This window comes from Dermacentor albipictus, chromosome 2 (assembly GCF_038994185.2).
Source record: "Dermacentor albipictus isolate Rhodes 1998 colony chromosome 2, USDA_Dalb.pri_finalv2, whole genome shotgun sequence".
Lineage (NCBI taxonomy): Eukaryota > Metazoa > Arthropoda > Arachnida > Ixodida > Ixodidae > Dermacentor > Dermacentor albipictus.
Window position 1 is genome coordinate 22925369 of NC_091822.1, and position 23812 is coordinate 22949180.

General features: G+C 49.4%; 1 protein-coding gene across 8 annotated transcripts in view; it reads right to left on the minus strand.

Moving 5' to 3' along the window:
• The window catches only part of LOC135897938 (testis-specific serine/threonine-protein kinase 1-like), a 330453-nt gene that overhangs the window by 106973 nt on the left and 199668 nt on the right, over positions 1 to 23812 (minus strand). For all 8 annotated transcript variants that reach the window (XM_070533514.1, XM_070533515.1, XM_065426647.1 and 5 more), the window contains one exon: positions 23504 to 23638. In XM_070533514.1, the coding sequence (XP_070389615.1) occupies positions 23504 to 23638 (135 nt within the window). The remainder of the gene's footprint in view (positions 1 to 23503; positions 23639 to 23812) is intronic.

The window sequence follows — 23812 nt, forward strand, 5'->3', positions numbered from 1 at the left end:
AAAATAAATGATTTAATTACACATGAACCAAGGGAAATCGCAGAAATATTTATTTGGCATTTTCAGAGTGGATTTTCTGAGCTAGACGAATACGTCGATCAAGCATCCTTGACGATAACGGAGAAAACAACTGGTAATTACTCGTGAAGGTGTCACTGCTATGCTTCTACATCTGAATATTCAATATTCAGCAGTCTCTGACGGCATGGCAAACACATTTCTTAGACGCTGTGCTGAGCAGATTTCAAGTTTTCTTACCAATATATTGAACCTATCATCCCAAGAGTTGGTGTTATCCCAAGCGCATTGCACGTGTTCCACCAATCCCCAAGAAATGTGGCGAGCTTTCTGCAAATAATTACCATCATCTCTCAGTTATAAGCACTTGTTGCAAGCCGTTGGAAGATGCTCTTGTGTGTTACATTCAGGAGTTTCTTGCCGTTCGTAAGCTGTTGTCATCACGATCTGCATAGCTTCAGAAAAGCTATGTCCACAGACCCTCAGCAGTTTTCAGCTGTGCATAAGATCTTGCGCGTACTTGATGTCCCTGGACAGCTTGATATTCTGTTCCCTAGATTTTTCGAAGCCCTTTGAAAAAGTGCCACATGGTAAGCTACACTATCAATTAGAATGCCGCCACCTGCCTTCCTTCTTTGTTCCCTGGATTAGTGTATATCTTTCCAGTCAAAGCCAGTTTGTGTAAAAAAAAAATGGCTGTGGCTTAGGTAAGGTTAAGGCCAGGATGCGAAGCATACTAGCCTTTATTTTAGTTGTTGAACCACTGTTTAGCCTGGTGAACTGCTGTTGCTTGGCTATATTTGGTTCGGCTAGACGAAGAAACAACTCATGCATTACTTCTTCGCCTTCAAGAGTGGAACGCGACAGCGTTCCCGTCGACCCGCCAAGGGGTGTAAGACAATGGGCTACAGGGCAGCGACTACGCGCCCCGCATTGGACGCGGTGAGCGTCGAGCAAAGCAGCGTTCGGCGCGGCAACGAAATGTGCGCCTGAGCAAGAGACGCACGCCTTAGAAACAGCGCGTTTCTAAGGCAACACCGCATTCACTAGAGGCGCTTTTGTACCGCTTTGAAGCGTTGTACTCGTGGCTCAGTGGTAGCGTCTCCGTCCCACACTCCGGAGACCCTGGTTCGATTCCCACCCAGCCCGTCTTGCAAGAGTTGAGCCAAAGCCACTTCTCCTCTGTCGTGACGTCACGGTGTCACGTGATTTCATGGTCACCGCCGCGCCTGAGGAGCTGGGTTGAGCCCTCGTAATATGCTTCGCATAAAAAATACACATCTTGTGTACTTCCTATTACCTCGGTAGTACCACAGGGCAGTGGTTTAGGTCCACTGTTGCTTCTTATTTATGTAAACGAGTTAGTTGTGGTGGTTCCCGGTTCGGCATCCATACAGTTGTTTGCCGATGATTGTGCGGTATTCAAACATATCTGCTAATTATCACATCTTGGAACAAAACAATATCTGTGCAATTGGAGATTGGTGCAATGGGTGTGGATGATTTTAAACTCAGAAAAAAACAGCACTACATCTTATTCCTAGAAGAAAGGTAGTTAGTGTGTTTACATATTCAGTTCGTGATAATCCTATTTCAGAAGTTGACAAGTTTAAATGCATTGGCGTTAGGCTAACAAACAAGCGCATGGGATCAAAACATATATGAGATATCTGTGTAGCCGGCCTAAGAAATATATGGTTCCGTAAAAGAATACCTACTAAATGCATCATGTGGTACAATACATTTAGCTTACGATGCTTGCATAAGGTCAAAACAAGAGTATGCCTCCGTCGTATGGGATCCGCATATAAAAAGGAAATTAGGCAACTTGCGAAAATTGCAAAATAAATTTCTTTTTGCAAAATACAAACGCCTTTATTTTCCTTCAGATTTAAGAGTAATTATATAGCTACTTTGAAAGCCTGTAGAAAGGTTACTCGCCTATCATTTCTTCAGAACTGTGCTAAGTACGGCCCGCTGACATGCGAGTTTTAACTGTTACGAATGGCCTGCCGAGGTGGCAACGTGCAAGTTTTGCCAACCAGTTGCGACAGAGGCAGCAAACTTTTCTTGGAACGCCACCGCAAACCTCTAGCCACGACGTCACTAAGTCGACTGCGTGTGGAGAACATACGTGCGTCCTTGACTCTCCGTCACTGGAGCCGAGTTTGACGAAGAAGGGTTTGTGCCTAAACCCGCCCCCGCCGAACTGATCCGCTATGAGCGGGGGAGTTGCCGCGGGAACGTCTACGGAGACCCCTTCCCACGCGCCGTTCACGAAGCAAGACAATGGACACCACGGCAGCTACGCTGAAGGGGTCAGCTCCGAATTCTGCGAAGGCCCTCTGTCCTCGGGGGGAGGGGGCGTGAACCTGTGCGTGTTTTTGTGTGTTTGTGTGTGTGCGTGTAATCCCTCACGAAGAGGCGGCTCGTCTCCGGGTCGAACGTTTCCCTGACCTTGGGATCGAGGGTGGACCGAGTGTTTATAAACCACTGTTGTGCGGCTGCTCAGTGGAGTTTCTCTCGCAGTCATGCTAGACTGATGAACAGCAACATCCTGATGTAGATACCGTAAATAAACCCATATTCCTCGTTCTCGATGAGAAGCAGTCCTTCCCTTCAACAACGTCCTCAGCGTGGATAAGTTGGATGACGGCATGGGCCAGCTACCTTCTAATTCATGCCCGACTCCAATCGTGATAACTGATTACGAGTGATGGGATTCAGCCCACAATCCTGACAACTTGCTGACAGCGGTGAGATGGACTTTGGGACGTGGTGCTGTGTCTGCGGTGAGTGCTTGGTTCTTGCTTTGACTCTCTAGGCTTCATTTTGTGGTTGTTCCGTTAAGAACTGTAGAGAAGCTAGATTGTTTATTGTTAGGTAGGTTGTCTTTTCCTAGGTAGACTTAGCAAGCAGGACCAAGGCAGTAAAGCAACAATCATGGAGTTAAGGATACTACGGAGAGACAAATTGTCGATCGATGTGAGCAACTGGGCCTAGATGTAGGTAAGGAAATGCTAAAATCGGAATTATTGCAGCTAATTTCCGAATAGGCCCGTGAGGAAAAAATTGAAATGAGGTTGGAACTTCTGAAAAAAAAAGAGAAACGGGACAGATAGAGAGAGAAGAACGGGACAGAGAAGAAGGGGGCAGAGAGAAAGAGGAACGCCAGTTGAGAAAAATGCAACTTGAGCTTGAAAGCAAACGTTTGGTGTAGTCTCAAGGAAGTGAAGGGGCTGTGGGACGATGAAGTGAGCCAGAATCATACCGCATGGACAGTCTATTAAAGCCATTTGAGGTCGGGACCGACATAGGCTTGTTCTTAAGCGATTTGGAAGGACTTGCGAGAAGATGAACTTCGGTCAGAGTACATGGCCACAGCGGTTGCTGTCTATGTTGCCGTGCGAGGCGGCGGAAGTAATCGCCAGACTCAGTGCACAGGATGCACATGATTACGCGATAGTTAAGGCTAGTCTCCTGAAGAAATACCGCCTTTCAGCCGAAGCTTTTCGGCAAAGGTTTAGGAGAACAGGCAAGAAAGATAGCGAGGGATATCCGGAGTTTCCATGTAGCTTAAAGGGCAACATAGTCGAGTGGCTGAAAAGCGCGGAAGCGTACGACAGCAGAGACATGATCATTGAATGCATGTGTGTAGAGCAGTTTTACAAAACTATCCCCCAAGCTGTGAAAGTGTGGGTGCAAGGCAGAGGGAAGGTAAACACTGTGGAAATGGCGGCTGAATTCGCCGAAGAGTACGCAACGCGTAGAAAGTTGAACGCCGAGGATGGAAATTGGGACGGTCGGAATGGACGGCGGAAACCATTTCCGTTCAAAAAGGGTTCGCAGACTAGACCATCGGAGCCTGTAGACGTGGAGGAAAAGCCCTCAGAAAAGAGCGAGGAGAAATCAAACGGGGAAATAGCACCAAAATAGCAGAAAAGAAAATTCGAATCTTTCAGACCAATCCGCTGTTATAAATGCCATAAACTGGGACATACAGTTATAAACTGCGGGAAGCGTAGCGTAGTTTTCTCCTACGTGGATGAAAAAGACGAGAATATGGAACTTTTGAGCCCCTATCTTCACGACCTGCAAGTTAATCGCAAACCATGCCGGGTGCTAAGAGACAGTGCCGACACGATGGACATTGTCCATCCGTCTTACGTGACGCTAGATGACTTCACTGGAGAAGTAGCATGGATCAAACAGGTTATAGAGGAACACAGCGTGTGTCTGCCCATGGCCAAAGTCAAAATCAGTGGACCATTCGGGGAGCTAGTGACCGAGGCTGCAGCTTCCAAATTTTTGTTACTGCAGCAACCTTACATTTTTTCAATCGTTCTAATCAGTTACTGCGTGAAAAAGGGCTTAAACTGGGAGAGGGCATAGAACAGGCACTGACGCGAGGCCAAGCTCGTAAAATCGCGTCGCTTTCGGCTGAAAATGGACAAGCTGCTCCAGCGGAAGCAGCAAAAGGAATAACTTCTATACCCGAATCTGAGCTAGGCCCGAGGGACAAAAAGAAGAACAGTTGAGAAGAGCCTGCCAGCTGACCAGCTATAGGAGAGCGTAGCACTAGAGTGTCAAAGTTCAAGCCTGCAGGAAGAGCAAGCTGACGCAATCGCAAGCGAGACAGGGTCGTTATTATCACCACCCTCAGCGAACTTTGATAAGCTCTTACGTGTGAACAGAGAGTCACTGGCAGCGGAGCAGAAGAAGGACGACAGCTTAGCTAAATTATACCACACAGCAAAAGAAGGCTTTGCTAGGCGCAACGTGACGATACAAGAGAGAGGAGGATTGTTGTATCGGCACTACAGAGATCGAAAGGGCAGGATTCTAGATCAATTAGTCGTACCTACTAAGTACAGGGAGGACCTTCTGAGTCTCTGTCATGGAAATGGGTGGTCCGGCCACCTAGGCATAAACAAATCAAAGGAAAGATAGCTTATGGAATACTACTGGCCTGGCTGTTTCAAAGACGTAGAAAATTTTGTAAGGTCATGCGACGCCTGCCAGCGCTCGGGTAAACCAGGAAAGACATGGAAAGCTCCACTAAAGGTAGTGCCCTTAATAACAGAACCTTTAAGACGAGTTGTGATAGACACGGTCGGGCCTGTACCAAAAACAAAATCGGGTTACAGGTATTTGTTTACCATGCTGTATCCGGCTACAACGTTTCCAGAAGGAATCCCTCTGAAAAGCTCAGCTCCACCGAAGTAGTACACGCACTTTTGACAGTATTTGCATGAGTTGGGTTTCCAGCCGAAATTCAGGTTGATCAAAGGTCAGTATTCACCAGCGCACTGACTTCCACATTCTTGCAAAAGTGCGGGGTAAAGTTAATACACAGTTCCGTCTATCACCCTCAGTCAAACAGTGAAGAGAGGTGGCATTCAGTGCTTCAGCGATTTTTGCGTGCGCTCTGTTACGAGCACAAGGAGGACTGGGAGAACTGTCTGCCGGCAACTTTGTTTGCTTTGCGAATGGTTCCACATGAAGCAACAGGGTTCTCGCCAGCAGAACTAGCGTATGGGAGGACACTCCATTCTTCACTGAGAATGTTAAGGGATATGTGGGAGGAAAGAGGAGAGAGTCCTACAGTAGTTGAATACGTGCTAAATCTGCTGGAACGGCTAAGCGCCACCCAAAACTAGTCGAAATGAACATGGGAGTAGCTCAAAAGAGCGCCAAATTCTATTATGAGAAGAATGCGAGGCTTTATACGTTTAATGCCGGAGAACAGCTAATGATCCTCAAACCTTCAAGAAAGAACAAGCTTGAAGTTCACTGGGACGGGCCCGTTAAAGTGTTGCAGAAGCTTTCAGATACTAACTATGCTCTGAAAATGACCGGTCGCAGGAAGGAGGGGAGGATATATCACTGCAATTTGATGAAGCCGTATAAAAAGCGGAGCGGAGTCGGTAACTTTACCATCAAAGAGCAGGATGGCACTATAGTACCAAGTTTAAGGAGTATAGGGTGACCTCTAACTCTGAAATCGGCCTAGAAGATGCAGTAAAACATTCGGTAAGCTCGCACGCTGTATGACCCGAGCAGCTAAATGAGCTAAAAGGGGTGTTAGGGGAATATCTCGACAGATTTAGTGATCGGCCGGCTAGAACCGAACTAATAACGCATGAGTCAGAGCTGACATCGACCGAACCCGTAAGATCAAATCCTTACAGGGTGTCGCAATGACAGAGATCGATTATGGAGGCTGAGATACAGCGCATGCTAGAGTTGAGAGTTATTGAGCCCGCTGAGAGTAACTACACGTCACCGCTAATACTGGTAGAAACCCCTAACAAGGACCCTCGCCCATGTGTTGACTACAGAAAGTTAAATGCCATCACTAGGGATCAGCTGTACCCGATACCCAACATTGACGAACGAATTGAAAGAGATAGCGCTGCTAAATACATTTCAACTATATATCTCGTGTGGCGGCACTGGCAAGTTCCCCTTTCGGAAAGTGCCAGCTACTATACTATGCCGCATTCATCTCACCTGTAGGCACTTTTCGCCCTCTCGCACTCAGCTTAGGGCTGAAGAAAGCACCGTTTGGCCTCTCTAAGTTATATGGATATTGCCCTAAAAGACCTGCAGGAGTTCGCCTTGCCGTATCTTGATGGTGTAGCAATTTTCGGACAGCTGGGAACAACACGTATCGCACCTCAAACAGGTGTTCTCACGATTGAGGGAAACCACCCTAACGATGAAAGCGGAAAAGTGTAGATATGGTTGTTCGCAGGTTACTTATCTGGGCCATGTTGTCGGCCAGGGCACGAGACTGCCGGCCGAGCTGAAAATAGCTATGATTGGAAAATTTTATGACCCGCGCACGAAAACAGACCTTAGGTAATTTTTGGGACTTGTGGGCTACTATCAACGGCACATTCCGAATTACTCGCAAATGGCAAGTCCATGAACGGACGCCCTCCGAAAGGCAGCACCGAGTAGCTTACACTGGGATAAGGACAAAGAAACCGCTTTCCAAAGTTTGAAAACGATGTTGGTTTCTCCTCCTATGCTTCGCGCGCAAGACTACACAAAGGAGTTCATAGTTCAATGTGACGCAGAGGTATGGGCGTGGTACTTAGTCAGGTCGGCGATGATAACGAGGAGCCTCCTATCCTCTATGCCAGCCGTAAACTAAATGTAAGAGAGGAAGCCTACAGCGCTTCAGAGAAGGAATGCGCTTGTTTAGTTTGGGCCGCGCAGAAGTTGTCGTGTTGTACGGAGCGAAGTTTATCTTCGAGACCGACCACTGTCCTCTGACGTGGCTCAATCAAATGTCACACAAAAATGGCCGCTTGCTCCGATAGAGCCTCACTCTCGAAGAGTACAACTTCTCCGTTAGATATAAAAAGGGAAAGTTGCAAACCAATGCGGATGGTTTGAGCAGGCTAATTTGAATTCTGCGTTTAAGGGGCCCGCCTAAATTTTAGGGTTATTATGGTTAATTTTTGAAGCCAAAAAGATCCCCGCTGATTTAGCAGGATTCCCTCCATGATTGATGAATTTCTCAGCACGAAATTGCTTCAAAAGCTGGCATAGCAGAATGCAGCATTTTTTTGTTTCTGCAGTTATGTTTTCCTTGAAGCTTAGCGGGTCTAAAGTAAGATCCAAAGTACGTCATCTCGGCGCAAAGCCGTCTTGTGGGGTTCGCTTTGCAGTTGCCTGTCGTTGTTGGACGTTTTGGGGCGGTGACGTCATTACACAAGTGGTCGCTGCGAGCCAAGGCATCACCCCCTGGCCACCAGCCGTTCTCTTCCTGCCCAGCGGTGGACAGCGCTGGACAGTAGAGATTTTCCTGGCCATGGAGGCGCTATTAAGAACGGCCCGCTGACACGCAAGCTTTAGCTGTTAGGAATGGCCTGCCGAGATGGCAACGTGCAAGTTTTGCCAGTAAGTTGCGACAGCGGCAGCACACTTTTGTGCGAAGCATATTACGAGAGCTCAACCCAGCTCCTCAGGCGCTGCGGTGTCACCTTCGATACCACGTGACACCGTGACGTCACGACAGAGGAGAAACGGGGCTCCAACTCGCGCCGTCGCTCGTGGCGTCGCGGCGGTATATAAGCAGCTGCGCTTGCTCTGCTAGACACTCACGAGGTGAGATGCCTCCTGGAGACAGAGCTGCTCGTTGGAATGAGAAGCGAAGGTTGCGGCGTGCTACAGAGACTGATTTTCTAGGTGGCTTTGGCTCAACTCTTTCAAGATGGGCTGGGTGGGGATCGAACCAGGGTCTCCGGAGTGTGAGACGGAGACGCTACCACTGAGCCACGAGTACGATGCTTCAAAGCGGTACAAAAGCGTCTCTAGTGAATGCGGTGTTGCCTTAGAAACGAGCTGTTTCTAAGGCTCAGACGTGCGTCGCTTGCTCAGGCGCACATTTCGTTGCCGCGCCGAACGCTGCGTTGTTCGACGCTCACCGCGTCCAATGCGGGGCGCGTAGTCGCTGCGCCGTAGCCCATTGTCTCACACCCCTTGGCGGGTCGACGGGAACGCTGTCGCATTCCACTCTTGAAGGCGAAGCAGAGTAACGCATGAGTTGTTTCTTCGTCTAGCCGAACCAAATATAGCCAAGCAACAGCAGTTCACCAGGCTAAACAGTGGTTCAACAACTCAAATAAAGGCTAGTATGATTCGCATCCTGGGCTTAACCTTAGCTAAGCCACAGCCATTTTTTTTGAACGCCACCGCAAACCTCTAGCCATGGCGTCACTAACTCGACTATGTGTGGAGAACAATACGCGTGTACTCGACTCTGGAACCGAGTTCGAGGAATCAGGCTTTGTGCCTGAACCCGCCACCGCGGACCTGATCTGCTATGAGCGGGGGAGCTGCCGCGGGAACGTCTACGGAGACCCCTTCCCACGCGCCGTTTAAGAAGCAAGACAATGGACACCACGGCGGCCGCGCTGAGCGGGTCAGCTCCGAGTTCTGCGAAGGCCCTCTGCCCTCGTGGGGGGGGGGCACCGTGAACCTGTGCGGGTGTTTGTGTGTGTGTGTGTACTATGCGTGTGTGTGTGTGTGTGTGTAATCCTTCGCGAAGAGGCGGCTCGTCTCTGGATCGAACGTTTCCCTCACCTTCTGATCGAGGGCGGACCGAGTGTTTATAAACCGCTGTTGCGCGGCTGCACAGTGGACTTTCTCTTGCAGTCATGCTAGACTGATGAGCTGCAACATCCTGATATAGATACTGTAAATAAACCCATATTCCTCGTTCTCGATGAGAAGCAGTCCTTCCCTTCAACAACGTCCTCAGCGTGGTTAAGTTCGACGACGGCATGGGCCGTCGTCGAATTCATGCCCGACTTCAATCTTGACCACTGCTTACGAGTGATGGGATTGAGCCCACAATTCTGACAACTGCCTTTCCGGAAAGATTAACTTAGCTCTCCCAAACTCTGTTAGACTTCTTAATACGAGGAAAACGCGACACAGGGACGAACATTATTTAGCACCTATCTGCGCTTGCACAAAGTCATTCCGCTATAGTTTCTTCCCGCACAAGATCGCGGAGTGGAATTCTTTGCCATCTAGCATATTTACCTCTGATAATTTTGTTAATGAAATGCAGTGCTATGTTTCGAATTCCTAGAATCACTAATTATTTTATGATTCCGGTGACTTTGTTAGGCATTCCTTCCTCATCACAATTGCCATTTTTCCATTTTCCTGACTACAGTTGTTAAGCAAATTTCACGACACGGCTTGTTATTTTTTCTTTATTATAATGCTACGGGCATGTTGCGCGTACAGAAAAACTACATTTACAATATATATAGAGGATGAGTCAGAATGGTTAAGATGGCTGACCACCAGCAGAACACAGCAGCCAGCCTCTCCGATCTTCTTCCTCTCTCTTTTTTCATCCTTCCGCAACAGGACGCCTGGGTGGCGAAACGCCATCTCGGCGCATGGCAGGCGAAGAATTGCGAGCGAAGTATAACTACAGCCGCGAAACGTGCACGACGTCGACAGGCGTTTGAACTTATGATGCATCAATGTGTAGTGGCGAAATCTCGTAGTTGACGTCGGTAACTTGGCGCAGGACTTCATAAGGCCCTGTGTAGCGAGAGAGCGTGTAGTGAGAGAGCGTGGTACCTGTGTAGCGATATGGTGACCAGAGAAGCACCCAAGCACATGGCGTGAACTTGACATTTCGATGGCAGTGGTCGTAACGCTCTTTTTGTATATGCTGCAAGGCTAATAAATGAGATCGGGTTACTTGACGTGCCATGTGAGCGTGATCGATGACTTCACGAGCGTACTCAATTGCAACACGTGGCACAGAAGGAAGGATGGCGTCAAACGGCAATGTGAGGTCACAACTATGCAACAGATAAAAGGGTGAATATCCTGCGTTGTCATGTCGGGACGAGTTGTACGCGAACGTTACGTAATCCAGCGTTGGCGTCGCCATCGTGGTGATCGTTGGAGCCGTACATGGACAGCATCTCTGTGATTGTTCAGTTGAGACGTTCCGTAAGTCTGTTGGTTGGGGGGTGGTAGGTGGTGGACAGCTTGTGCTCACTCGCACAAGAGCGGAGGAGGTCGTCGACAACCTGAGATAAGAACGAGCGGCCATGGTCTGTAACTGTCGAGGTACACCGTGGTGGAGAATGACGTCGTGGAGGAGAAAATCGGTGACGTCAGTTGCGCAACGAGTTGACAATGCCTTTGCTTTGGCGTAGCGTGTCGCGAAATCAGTAGTGACAACGATCCACTTGTTTCCTCTAGTCATCGAAAAAGGCACAAGCAGGTCAAGGCCTAAGCAAAAGAACGGCTCAGAGGGAACTTCAATTGAATGGAGTCTGCCGACAGGTGGCAGGGGAGGTTTCTTCCAGCGCTGACACATTTCGGAAGTTGCGGCATAACGACGCACAGTGCGGTAGAGACCCGGCCAGAAGAACCGGTGACGTACGCAGTCGTATGTACGCAAAACTCCAAGGTGTCCTGCCGTCGGTACATCGTGAATTCGAGAACGACGAGCCGCAGATGAGGAGGAAGCACAAGGCACAACTCAGGGCCGTCAGGGTTGATATTACGGTGGTAGAGGATGCCGTCGTGCGGCACGAAAATGCGGCACGTGCTGCCGGTGCTGCCAGATTGCACTCCGGCGAGGATGGACTGTAAGGATTCATCGCGTTGTTGTTGAGCGTGCATATCAGTCATGTCAGTCAAAGCCATCACGCAGGTCGCCGGATCATGCGCAACAGGATCGGGAGGATCCACGGGGTGACGTGAGAGGCAGTCACCGTCCTTGTGGAGGTGTCCAGTTTTGTATTGGACACTAAATTAAAATTTCCGGAGCCGCAAAGCCCCGCCAATAAGCCGTTCAATCGTGTCCCGAAGGGAAGTCAGTAAGCAGAGTGCGTGGTGGTCTGTGACGACCGAAAACGTGCGGCCGTTTAATAAGGCCGGAACTTGGCGACAGCCCAAACTAAAGCCAAACACTTCCGCTCGGTGATGGAGCAATTTCTCTCGGCAGGTGCCAGCAGGCTGCTGGCGTACGATATCACGCACTCGTTACCATTCTGTTGTTGGGCGAGAACAGCGTCGATGACATGGCCGCTTGCGTCCGCGTGGACTTCGGTCGGTGCAGACGGATCAAAGTGGGCAAGTATGGGAGGGGTGGTCAGAAACCCGATGAGAGCGGCGAACGCATAAGCCTGCTTCCGGCTCCATGAAAATGGTGTGTTCTTCTTCAGAAGATCGGTGAAAGGCCGAGCAACGTCGGCGAAGTTTTCGATGAAACAGCGAAAGTAAGAACACAGGCTAACGAAGCAGAGGATGTCAGAGGTGGAACATGGCACAGGGAAACTGCGTAGGGTATGAACCTTTTGTGGATCTGATTGAACACCAGATGCGTCAACGAGATGTCCCAAAACGGTAATTTGACGGAATGGACACTTCGTGGAGTTTAGTTGAAGGCCAGCTTTTCTGAAGACCGCAAGAATTGCAGCCAGTCGGGTAAGCTGGCTGGCGAACATGGCAGGTAACGTCGTCAACGCAACAACGACAGGTGGTCTATTTGTAGCCCCGCAGAAGAGAGCTCATCATGCGTTCAAATGTCGCAGGAGCACTGCATAGGCCAAAGGGCACGACTTTGAACTGATATAAGCCAACCGGCGTGATGAAGGCCGTCTGTTCGCGGTCCATTTCAGTAACAGAAATCTGCCAGTAGCCGGATCGAAGATCTATGGACGAGAAGAATTTAGCTGCGTGCAAGCAGTCCCAGGCGTCATCGATGCGTGGATCTCACCAATATGTTAAGGGGAAGTTGCGAGTATAGAAAAACTATATTTACAGTATATATACAGGATGAGTCTGAATAGTTAAGATGGCTGACCACCAATAACACGCAGCATCCAGCGTCTCCGATCTTCTTCGTCTGTCTTCGTTCATCCTTCCGTAACAATATAGTTACGCGAACGAAGGATTAAGAATTGAAAACTATTTACAATGTATATTTAAAAGATAACTGCAGCACCTGGCTTGTTCAGCCGACAGTTCAAAAACCAGAGAGCGTTCGTTTTCTTTGTCGGGGTGCCCGCGTGCATCGTCCACAAGAAACACGCAACATGCATGTATCATTACCCCCGACGGCAGATGCACCATCCCGGGGCGTTTATATATCGCTGATAACCGGAGGGTAGTATGCCTTGAGGCGTGCGACATGCACAACGTCAGTGAAATTTGGAGGAGAGGAGGCACTGGTAATGCCTGCGGTGTTTTCGTACGTAACTGGAGTCGCGGAACACCGCAATTGATACGGGCCTGTGCACCGAGACAGGAGTGTTTCTGCTAGGTCAATGTGACGAGCAGGGGACCACAGGAGTACCAGAGATGCAGGCAAAATGTGGACGTTTATGCACTGGCGATTGTACAAGCGCCGTTGCTTCTCTTTGGAAACCAGAAGGCGAGCGCGGGCAATTTCGCACGCTTGGACTGCCTTGGTGATGGCATCGAGTGCACACTCGCTGGTCTTTGCTGCGGCGGATGGAAAGGATGCGTCCAGTGGCAATGTGCGTTACCGGCCGAACATCAGAAAGAACGGAGACTAACCGGCAGTGTCGTGACGCGAAGAATTATATGCGAAAGTGACATCAGGTAGAGCAAGGTCCCAATCAGTATGGTCGGACGAGACGTACTTTGGAAGCTTATCTGTTAGGGTGCGATTCAAACGTTCAGCGACACCATTAGTCTGTGGATGGTAAGATGTAGTCAGCTTTTGCTTGGTTGAGGAGGACTGCACGATGCTGGCGATGACTTAAGAAAGAAATATCCGACCACGGTCTGCGAGCAGTTGGTGTGGAGCATCATGCTGCAGAATCACGTCTCGCAAAAGAAAATCGGCGACATCTGAGGCGCGGCTTGTTGGAAGCGCTCTGATGATGGCGCAGCGCGTGGCGTAATCTGTCGCCACAGCGACCCACTTGTTGCCAGACGTGGATAGAGGGAACGGGCCAAGTAAGTCCAAGCCAACGCGAAAGAACGGCCCCGAAGGAAGGTCGAGTGGTTGAAGACACCCATCAGGGAGCGTCGATGGTGTTCATCGGCTGTGGCATTTTTCACACGCCGCAACGTATTTCCGGATGGAGCGGGCAAGGCTTGGCCAAAATAAGCGTCGGCGAATGCCATCCTAGGAGCCGGAGACGACAAGGTGACCTGCCGTTGGTAAATCGTTAAGTTATTGGAGAACAGCTGACCGGAGGCGCTTAGGAATGACGAGAAGCAGGGCAGGACTATAGGGGCGTAAATTGTGGCGGTATAATACACCATCCCGGAGAACAAACAGGTGAAGGCACAGATCAGCAGGCGAAGAGTCCAAACCATCAATGATGGTGCGCAAAGTGCCATCACGTCGTTGCTCGCCGGCAACGTGTAGCAGCTGAGACAGCGCAGAAAACTCAAGCGTCGGTATCGGGGTCAGGATCAGCGGGTGGTTCGTCCACTGGATAGCATGATAAACAGTCTTGTATTTTGATGTAATCGGCCTGACTTGTACACTACTGCATAGGAATATTATTGCAGCCGCAGAGCCCAGCGACCAAGCCGGCCGGTAGGATACTTGAGTGAGGAAAGCAAGCTCAGCACGTGGTGGTCCGTGATTACAGAGACGTGTGTGCCATACAAGTACAGGTAGAATTTGGAAACCGCCCAGAAGATAGTCAGGCTTTCACGATCTGTAGTCAAATAGTTTCGCTCCGCTGCTGTGAGGAGGCGGCTAGCGTATGCGATAACACGATCTTGACCCTGTTGGCGCTAGGCTAAGACGGCTTCGATACCGTGACCACTTGTATCGGTACGGACCTCTGTAGGAGAGGACTGATCAAAGTGGACCAGTATAGGTGGCATGGTGAGAGAGTTGGTGACGTGGGAAAACGCGGCAGTTTGAGTGACGCCCCATGCAAACGGTCCATCCTTCAGAAGAACAGTAAGAAGTTGTGCAATCACTGCAAAGTCTTTAACGAAGCGCCGGAAGTAGGAAGAGAGTCCCAAAAAACTTTGGACGCCTTTGACAGAATGAGGTACAGGAAAAAAACGTGACAGTACGAACTTTTTTCGGATCCGGTTGAATACCGGAAGCGTTGACGAGGTGGCCCAGCACTGTAATCTGCCGACGACCAAAGTAACACTTCAATAACTTTAGTTGGAGCCCAGCCTCGCGGTAGACAGGAAGAGAAGCTTATAAGGGCTCATTTCAAATGTATGCGAAAATATGAGAACGTCGTGTAGGTAGCAGAGCCATGTGACCATTTGAACCCTTAAAGCAAAGAGTCCATCATACGTTCGAACGTTGCTGGGACGTTGCATATACCGAATGGCATGACTTTTAATTGATATAAATTATCAGGGGTGACGAACGCGGTCTGGTCTTGGTCCTTTTCCTCCACGGAAATTTGTCAATACCAGACCACTGGTCCATTGATGAAAAGTAGTTGGCACCATGGAGACAATCGAGGGCGTCATCAATGCGAGGCAAGGGTAGAGGTCTTTCTTAGTAATGCGGTTTAAATGACGTTAATCTACGCAGAAACGCCATGTGCCATCTTTTAACAAGCACCACGGGCGATGCCCAAGGGCTCGAAGAAGGTTCAACAATGCCTTTGGCAAGCATCTTGTTCAATTCATCTTGAATAAGCTTACGCTCTGAACAAGAAACTCGAGATGGCCGGCGATGAATAGGACTTGCTTCACCAGTATTTATGTGATGCTTAACAGTTGAAGTTTGGCCAAATTGGAGATTGTTGAGGTCGAAGATGTCGTGGTAGGTAACCAAAAGGCGACACAGAGCTGCTGCTTGTTCAGGCAATAGGTCCGCAGAAATCATGGGACGAAATGTTGCGTCGGGGCACATAGCATCCTGTGGACATGGTGAAGTATCTGAGCAGACGTCTACTGCAAACGTCGTGACGTGGTCATCTCCTATAGCATGCGACGCTGCAAGCGATATGCCTTGGGGTATAACTTACTTTGTCAGGCCGAAATTGACGAAGGGGAGGCATGTCCGGTTATCAACGACGCTGACATTGATATTGCGCATCAAAAGGACAATAGGAACTGGTGGGGTGACATAATCACCATTGGGCGCAGGAAAAGATGATAGCAAGTAGACAAAAGTCGAGGCTTTAGGGGGCAGGTGGACGAAGACGGTCGTACTAAAGTTGTGCAGCAGTTCGGCACGAACAGGCACGAGTAGAGGAAGTTCGAGCCAAAGGGTACCAGCAGAACAGTCGATCAAAGCCGAATGCGCCGTAAGAAAGTCGAGTCCGAGGATTGGGTCACGTGGACAATTGCTCAGCACTTTAAAAAGAACAGGAATGTGGCGGTCGGTGATACTTACAAGGGAAGTACATATTCCAGTGACGTCAACAGTGCTGTCATCGGCCACGCGTACGGCTCGTGTAGTAGCAGGCATGAGGCCCTTCCTCAGTCGACGACGGAGGTTAGAACTCATTATGGACACCTGGGCTCCAGTATATAATAACGCCGTCAAAGTTTCACCGTCGATGTCAACATCAATTAAGTTCTGGTTCGTTGGGAGCATCAATGGATGACTTTGACACGACGAAAATAATGCAGCACTACCTCCAGGAGCTGCATGGTCCAGTTTTCCGTTTGGGAGGGTCCATAATTGGTCGGCGACAAATAGCGGCGTGGCTGGGGCGACGGAGACCGACGGCACTGAGGCGATGGCGAGCGAGCAGGTCGAGTGTTATCGATGCATACGTCAGAGGTAGGAGGCATACGGCGAGGGGTCTAACGGCGCGGATTCGCATATGAGCGACGAGACGGCGAAAAGGAGCTCGAATACGGTGACGTCCAGAAGGTGCGGCAGCAGCGACGTGGCCAATGCGGGGGCAACGGAAGCAAATGAGCTTGCCATTCGGAGTTCTCCAGTCGGCAGGCTTGGGTATTTGGGAGGGGAATGCAGATCTACGCGAGGTGCAGCAGCCGGCAGTGGTCGGGCGTCAGGTCGGGAGACCGAGCAGATAGCAGGAAAACCTAGGTTTGCATATTCTTGCTGCTCAACTGCCTGAATGAGAGAGATCGCTGGGGCTGGTTTGTCAATGGTGGGGTTAAGTGGGCGTTGATGGAATGGCGCAGGACGTGTAGCCTCGAGGTCGCGGCGAAAAATATGTGTCACGTGCTCGTTTAAGGGTGGTCAAGCGATAAGGTCGATGCAAGGCGACGTTGCAGCCGTGTTAGGGATCCAGGAGAACTGTGGAATGACCGTATCGCTTTTGGCGAGCTCAAAGCGGCGGCATTCCTTGACAGTGACGTCGATGGTGGACACATCGTTGAAGACCAACAAGTTGAAGGCGTCGTCCGCGATCCCTTTGAGTACGTGGCCGACTTTGTCAACCTCAGCCATGTTGTCGTCGACTTTCCGGCAGAAAGCGAGCATGTCTCGTATGTATGAGACATACGATTCAATAGAAGACTGAGCTCGGGTAGCACGCACTTTTTTAGCAGTAGCCGACCAGTGGGATTTCCAAAGAGGTCGCTGAGCTTCTTCTTGAAAGCATCCCAGCTAGAGATCTCGTCCTTGTGTGTCCGGAACAAGACACGAAGAGTTCCGCCCAAGTAGAATAGGACATTCGCCAGCATAAGTGTAGGGTCCCAGCGGTTCTTTCGGCTAACACGCTCATACAGGCTGAGCCAGTCCTCAACGTCGACATTGTCTCGACCGGAGAGTTTGCCAGGATCGCGGAGATCGGTAACCGTAAAGTACGTTGTTGTCGAGGTCGCACGAGTAGAAGGAGACAAGGTGTCGTCACCGGGAGCCATGGCTGAAAGCAGTACGGTGGGGTTGCTTCGGAGCTCTGTTGCGAGGATGGAGAACGGCACCTTCCACCAAAAGGTTACGCGAACGAAGGATTAAGAACTGGAGACTGCTTGCAAGGAATACTTACAAAAGATAACTGTAGCGCATGGCCAGTTGAGCGGACAGCTCGAAAGCCAGAGAGCGTTCGTCGTCTTCGTTGGGGTGTCCGTGTTCATCACTCACAAGGAACACGCAATATGCATGTATTAGTATGTGTTGTTTCCTTTGTTCATCGCTAGCTTTGTTTGATTCTAAACTTTTGTATGTTATATGAAGCCCCGCGAGCCAAATTATTGGGTTGCAGTTTTTCAAATATATAAATAAATATTCTTGCCATGACCTATCTTTTATGTTCGTCATACATTCTTGTCATACTATGCCAATTTTCGTGCATACCAACTTCACGAAACGGCCATGAGAGCACCAAGACGTAGGTGGCTGTATCATGACCTGTATGCGATTGTCCCTTTGCTTCTAGCTTCGCTTTCAGTATCTGCTAGAAAATTGCGGCGCCATGCAACACACGACAAAAGTCCACCTAACACCGATCCTTAGCGAAGAACATTTGGCAGAGCGATGTCGTGCACTTGCTGAAAGGGCTCGACAGCTTTATATTCCACGCAATTTCTTTTTACTATACGCAAACAAATACATTCTCTTTGGCAGCTACAAGTAGCCAGTGCCAGGGTGATCGGCGGGCAGTATCTTCTATGCTTTCGGGACGGAGCAGTCTCTGGCTATGCCGACAAAGAATTTGTTTTTTTTTTAGACATAATAGCACGTATATACATCATACACGTCACTTTCGCGCAATAAGGTTTGGCTATTTTTTGACGACGGGTAACAGACAGGTGAAGCAGCGCAGCCCGATAACTTTTGACCAATTGAGGAGCGCTGATGGGGTAAAAGGTGCAGGATCTGAAAGCATTATTTTTCATTTGTTTGGTCTAATAATGCATAATCAGTGCATATACGTCATATCAGATGATGAAACTTGCCGCTTTTCCTGATATCGCGTGACTGGCTAGCGAAGAGGGAGGGGAGGGTGTGGCCGGAAAGAATTTCGTATAATCATGGATGGATGATTGCAGATATGGAATAGAAGAGTTTGCAGTAGCTATAGGTTACAGGATCCTTATCATGCATGTGGCGTAAATATGACCTTGAGGTGACTCACGCTCCTCCGCTCAAACTGAGGCGGGAACTCCGGGAGAAAACATACCGAAACAGCCTTTCCCCACGTTGTTTAGAAGGTCGACAGTCCGGGTTGCGATGGCGTGTACATCGGGGAAAGGGCCAACTTTAGTCAGCGGCTTCGCGAATATCAAGAAGATGTGGATAACAGTGGCGTCAAAAGGCAAATCATGCAGCAGCAACTTAACGGAACATAGACTGGTAGTACTCCACAATAATCGCCCAGGAAAGAAACTGGGAGTGACGCCGCTAAGGAGAGTCCCTCGAGATGCAGCCGACCGGACACATGCTCGATTGAAATGAAGAAAGGCTTCCAGCGTCTCACGCACCGTGCTTGCGTCACATACTAAAGCTTAATCCAAAGGCACTTCTAATTTATAGCGCCATTGCGAACAAAGCTTTCGTAGACAAGCGGAAGCGGCTTGCCTTTTAAAGCTTAACTTGGTTGGTGCACGCCTTTCTTTGGTTTTATTTCATCCTTACCGGATGGGTTTCCGTCGAACTTTCGATTACGACTCTTTCTGTATGATTCGCCACAAGAGCGCTACAAGATTCTTGGGCCACCTAAATTATTTCAAGCCGATGATCCAGTGTACAGTAGGGCACAAAGAGAGCGCCTGCATTCCGTTCGATGACGTTCTCATGGAACGAACCTCAAAACTCTGCAGTCCAAGGCCCACTAATGATCGGTTGCCTTATCACTGTTCGACCGCGCTTCCCTGTCCTTGTTCGAGTCTTCCGACACGCAATGCAAAGCCCATTTTGGAGTGGAAGAACCCGGCCAGTATTGGCTACCTACTCCAAGTGCGGGTGAAGCAAGGATGCCATGCCTCAGCACCCACCGAAGTGTTGTACAAAAAATAAATAAATAAAGGAAGCGCACTGCCATTCCCAGTGCACGCAGTGTGGCTGAGGCTCGCGTTAGAGAGCTTACTCATTACTGCCTTTTAGGTGCACATGTTCCTTTTAACAAGATACGTGATTTCCAGGGGCGTAGCCAGGGGGGGGGGGGGCTTATGGGGCTTCAGCCCCCCACCCCGAAATTTTTTCGTGCTGTCAATGCACTGCCAACCAAAGCAACCCCCGGCGCCAGAAATCATTCTGGATTTTGTCTAGCATATTTTTTTCATGCTCCAAAAGAGATTTCACCGCGAAAATTGCAAACTCTGGTTGGATTTCGTGGCAACGCCCATGCACCAAGAGTCACATAACGCGAGCAGCCCCCTCAGAGCACAAAATTTCACTGGCGTTTTGATGACAAACGGGCTCACCGCGGCATCTCGCGAAGGCCGCGGAATCTACGGGAGCGCATGGATATCAATTCCGAAACTTTATGGGTATAAATCTCATAAACTTTTGATTTGAAAGGTGAGCTCGCGTGGAAGTATTTAGACATTAGCGCGAATATTTTCGTAGAGCGAATCCCCTGTTATTGGCCGCAACAAGATCATATAATTCCTCTGTGCGGAGAACAAGCGAAAAAGAGAGAGAGAGAGAGAGAAAGAAAACATTTATTTGTCTTGAGATTGGGCGAATTCCTTGCAGGGTGGAGCCCTTAGTTCAGGACCCCATTGGCTCGCGCTACTTCGCGTGCTCGCCGGATCAGCCGTCGCTGCTCTTGCGGGTTTGAGCTGGACAGCGCAGTCTCCCAGGAGGAAGGTGAAGGTGAAGGAATAGGGGAGTAGCCCGTAGGGTGTGGGCACTCCCAGGTGTAATTATATACTGTGGGGTTTGCTCCACAATAGGGACAGTATGAGCGATATTGTTTGGGGTGGAAGAGGTGAAGATAAAAGAGGCAGGGAAATGAATTAGTTTGAAGCTGTCGCTGCGCGACGGCATCTTCTCGATTAAGGGAATCATGTGGTGGAGGGAAGTGTCTCCTGGTATCACTGTAATATTGTAGAATTTCAGTGTAGTTCAGTGGTTCTGTCGGTGCATCGTCTGGGTTGGACAGCTGTTCCAATGGCGCCCAGTTAGCGAGCTCTCGGGCTACCGCATTAGCGCGTTCATTACCATGGAGAGAGGCGTGTCCAGGTGTCCAGACGATACGCACCCTGTGTAACGCTGTGGGGTGTAATGATGTAAGGATGCGGTGTGTGTATAGTGCCACCCTCCATTGTGCCAAAGTCCTGCAGGCGGTCTGAGAATCTGACCACTGTGATAGGTCCATCCTGTGCTGGCATGGTTGAAGCGTGTACGATGGCTAGGGCGTTAGCAGACTCTTCCGCCGTGCCACTGTCCACAGTGTCGAGCGTGGCCGAAGCCCTCAGAATGTCTGCACTATCTAGTACGACTAGACAAAGGGCACGTTTCTGTGGGTAGCGGGCCACGTCGGTGTATATGACTGGTGTGTTTGATGTGTCATCGCCAAAGAGTCGAGCCAGGCCTTGTGCTCTTTCCTTTCTTCGACCTTTATGACGGTCAGGGTGCATATTGCAGAGAATTGGGGCCACATGAATTTTGTTGCGAATGCTAAGCGGAAGTGTGCGGTTTTCCTGTTGTGGTTTTCTTGGTGTTTGGTATCCTAGCCGGGATAGAATGTGGCACCCTTGCATTGTTCGTTGCAGACGTTGGAATTAGCTGTTAAGGTGACCTTCAACTAATTCGTGGATGATGTTGTGCACCCCCAGTCGTAGTAGGAGCTGCGTAGACGCATGGTGGGGTAGTCCCAGCGCTTCCTTTTGTGCCGTACGGAGGAGGGTGTCCATCTGGTGCATCTCAGTCTCAGTCAGATTATGATAGGGGAGGTGGTAGGTTAATCGGCTAATTATGAGGGCTTGCACTATTCGGAGTACGTCTTTTTTCTTTCAGTCTTTGTCGGCGGTTTGTAATGCGCTTTATCATGTGCGTTATTTGGGTAAGTTGTTGGCGGAGCACGTGTAGGGTATGTGTGGCCTTCCCGGTGTGTTGCATGTGAAGGCCTAGTACACGTAGTATGTCAACCCTTGGGATAACGTTGCCATTGAGATGCAATGTGATAGCTGGTGGAATATCGACCTTGTTCCGTTTTTTTTTATACAAGCAGGAGCTCGGACTTCTCAGCTGCGCATGTGAGTCCTCCAGCTGTTGCCTGCTCTTGAACTATATTTACGGCTTCCTGTAGTGCGTCTTGAATGGCGCCGTCTGACCCTGTGGTCACCCAGATTGTAAAATTATCGTTGTACAGGGCGTGCTGCACGTTCGGATGTTTGTCGAGGAGTGGTGTAGCCTTGCCATCGCCACGTTGAACAGTGTGGGTGAGAGAACCGAACCCTGGGGAGTCCCTCTGCCGGAAAGTTTTATGATATCCGACCGAATATCACCTAGGCCGATGGTGGCTGTGCGGTCCGATAAAAAGGCTCGGTCATAATCATAGGTGCGTTTTCCGCATCAGGAGAATGCAAGGTTGTTTAGAATGAGCTCATGTGAGACGTTATCGAAAGCTCCTTTGAGGTCCAACGCCAGAATGGCTCTTGTTTGAGCTTTAGTTGGACTATCCACAACATCCTCCTTAAGTTGTAGGAGTATGTCCTGCGCAGACAGAATTGGTCAATAGCCGAATAAGGTATTCGGGAAGAATTGGTTCGCTTCGAGGTGAGGCTGGAGGCGATTTAGAATGACGTGCTCGAAGAGTTTGCCAATACACGAAGTCAGGGAAATGGGTATGAGATTTTGGAGGGACAGCGGTTTCCCGGGTTTCGGAATTAAGGTGATATCGGCGTGTCGCCATTCCTGTGGAAGCGTTCCGTTTTTCCAATTGTCGTTGTAGTATGCAGTGAGTTGCCGTATGGCCTGGTCGTCGAGGTTGCGTAGCAGTGCGTAGTGAATGCCGTCTGCTCCGGGTGCCGTGTTTCGTCTTAGAACTGTTTTAAAAGCGGACACATTTGGTGCAGTAACTGTGGCCTGACCAGTCCTGATGTTTTCTCAGACATGTGAGGAGCTCATACATTGAAAGTGCTCCTGCATGGAGTGATCTTGCATATCTAAAGCTGGTGTAAATAATGTAAAATAAGCCCATTTATTTCGCTCCCACTCCCGAATCCTTGCGCCTGGAGGATTCCTGGCCTAAACGCTACCCCTAGCCGCAACAGCGGAGAGAGCAGACTGGAGTTGATCCAGAAATAACAGCAGAAGAATCAAGGCCGTAGTGTAGGAAATAGTAAGCTAGCGTTATTTTAACACTGAACACCATCATCAACATAAAGTGCTAATACTTTTAGCGATTTTGTTTTCCGACAGCAGTAGCACCGGAAACTCAAACTGGAAACCGTGCAAACTGCTCCAGATTTTTCCTACCTACCGACTGTGGTGGCGTAGTGCTTTTGACATTGCGCTGTTAAGTCCAACGGCGCGCAATTCAATCCCGGCGAGGACGGTCGCTTTTTTAATGAAGCGAAATGGAAAGACGCCCTCATATCATGCGTTGGGCGCACGTTAATGAATCCCATAAAATTAGTTCGGAGTCGCACTACGGCGGACATCATAATCATATTGTCGTTGTAGAGCGTCAAACTCCGGAAGTAAACTTTCCCTAGCTTCTGCATGCACCAAAGCCGGCGTACGCTGTGCTTTTGGTGCCCGCAATATTTTCTTCTCCTAATCTTTCGTGTTTTGGGCTTGTCCATGCTGAAACTCTCTCTTTCGCGTCCGTCTTAGGCGCAGCGTGTTTTCTTAAGCTTAAAATTCCCAATGATTTCGTTCGAAAGATTAAAATCAGAATGGCCAATAGAGAACCGGATAAAAACACACTTAAGACGTAAGCTGATTCCGCCTTATAACCTCAATTTCTTTCAGAAACTGTCGAGTGCTTGGAATGCTATGAATAAAGCCTGGTGCAATGTTTATAAATAGCTAGTAGCGCTATGAGGGCGGCGCACAATGCCTGTACTTATTGGCGAAACATGAACGCATGATGTCAGGGACTGCGACAGCCTTAACGTCAACCGCATTGACGTCAGCTACCTTGATGTCAATGTCCTTGATAGCGATGTCCTCCTTGGCTTTTTGCCGACCCGGCTCACGATTCTCGAGAGATGTGTCCTGTGACGTGGTCGACTGCTGGCTGCCCGCAGTATGAACACTGGCGATACTTGCTCTCTGCATAGAGAGAACATCTGCTATAGAAAGGTGGTCATGGCCATCTTCTTTTTTCAATGCTTATCGCTCATGTTTTCTGCCTTCTGTCACTGGGAAACGGTGAAATTACATATGTAGCCATCCTAGAACGAGAACTGTTTAGTCAGAACCCTGGCAAGAAATTTACACATATTC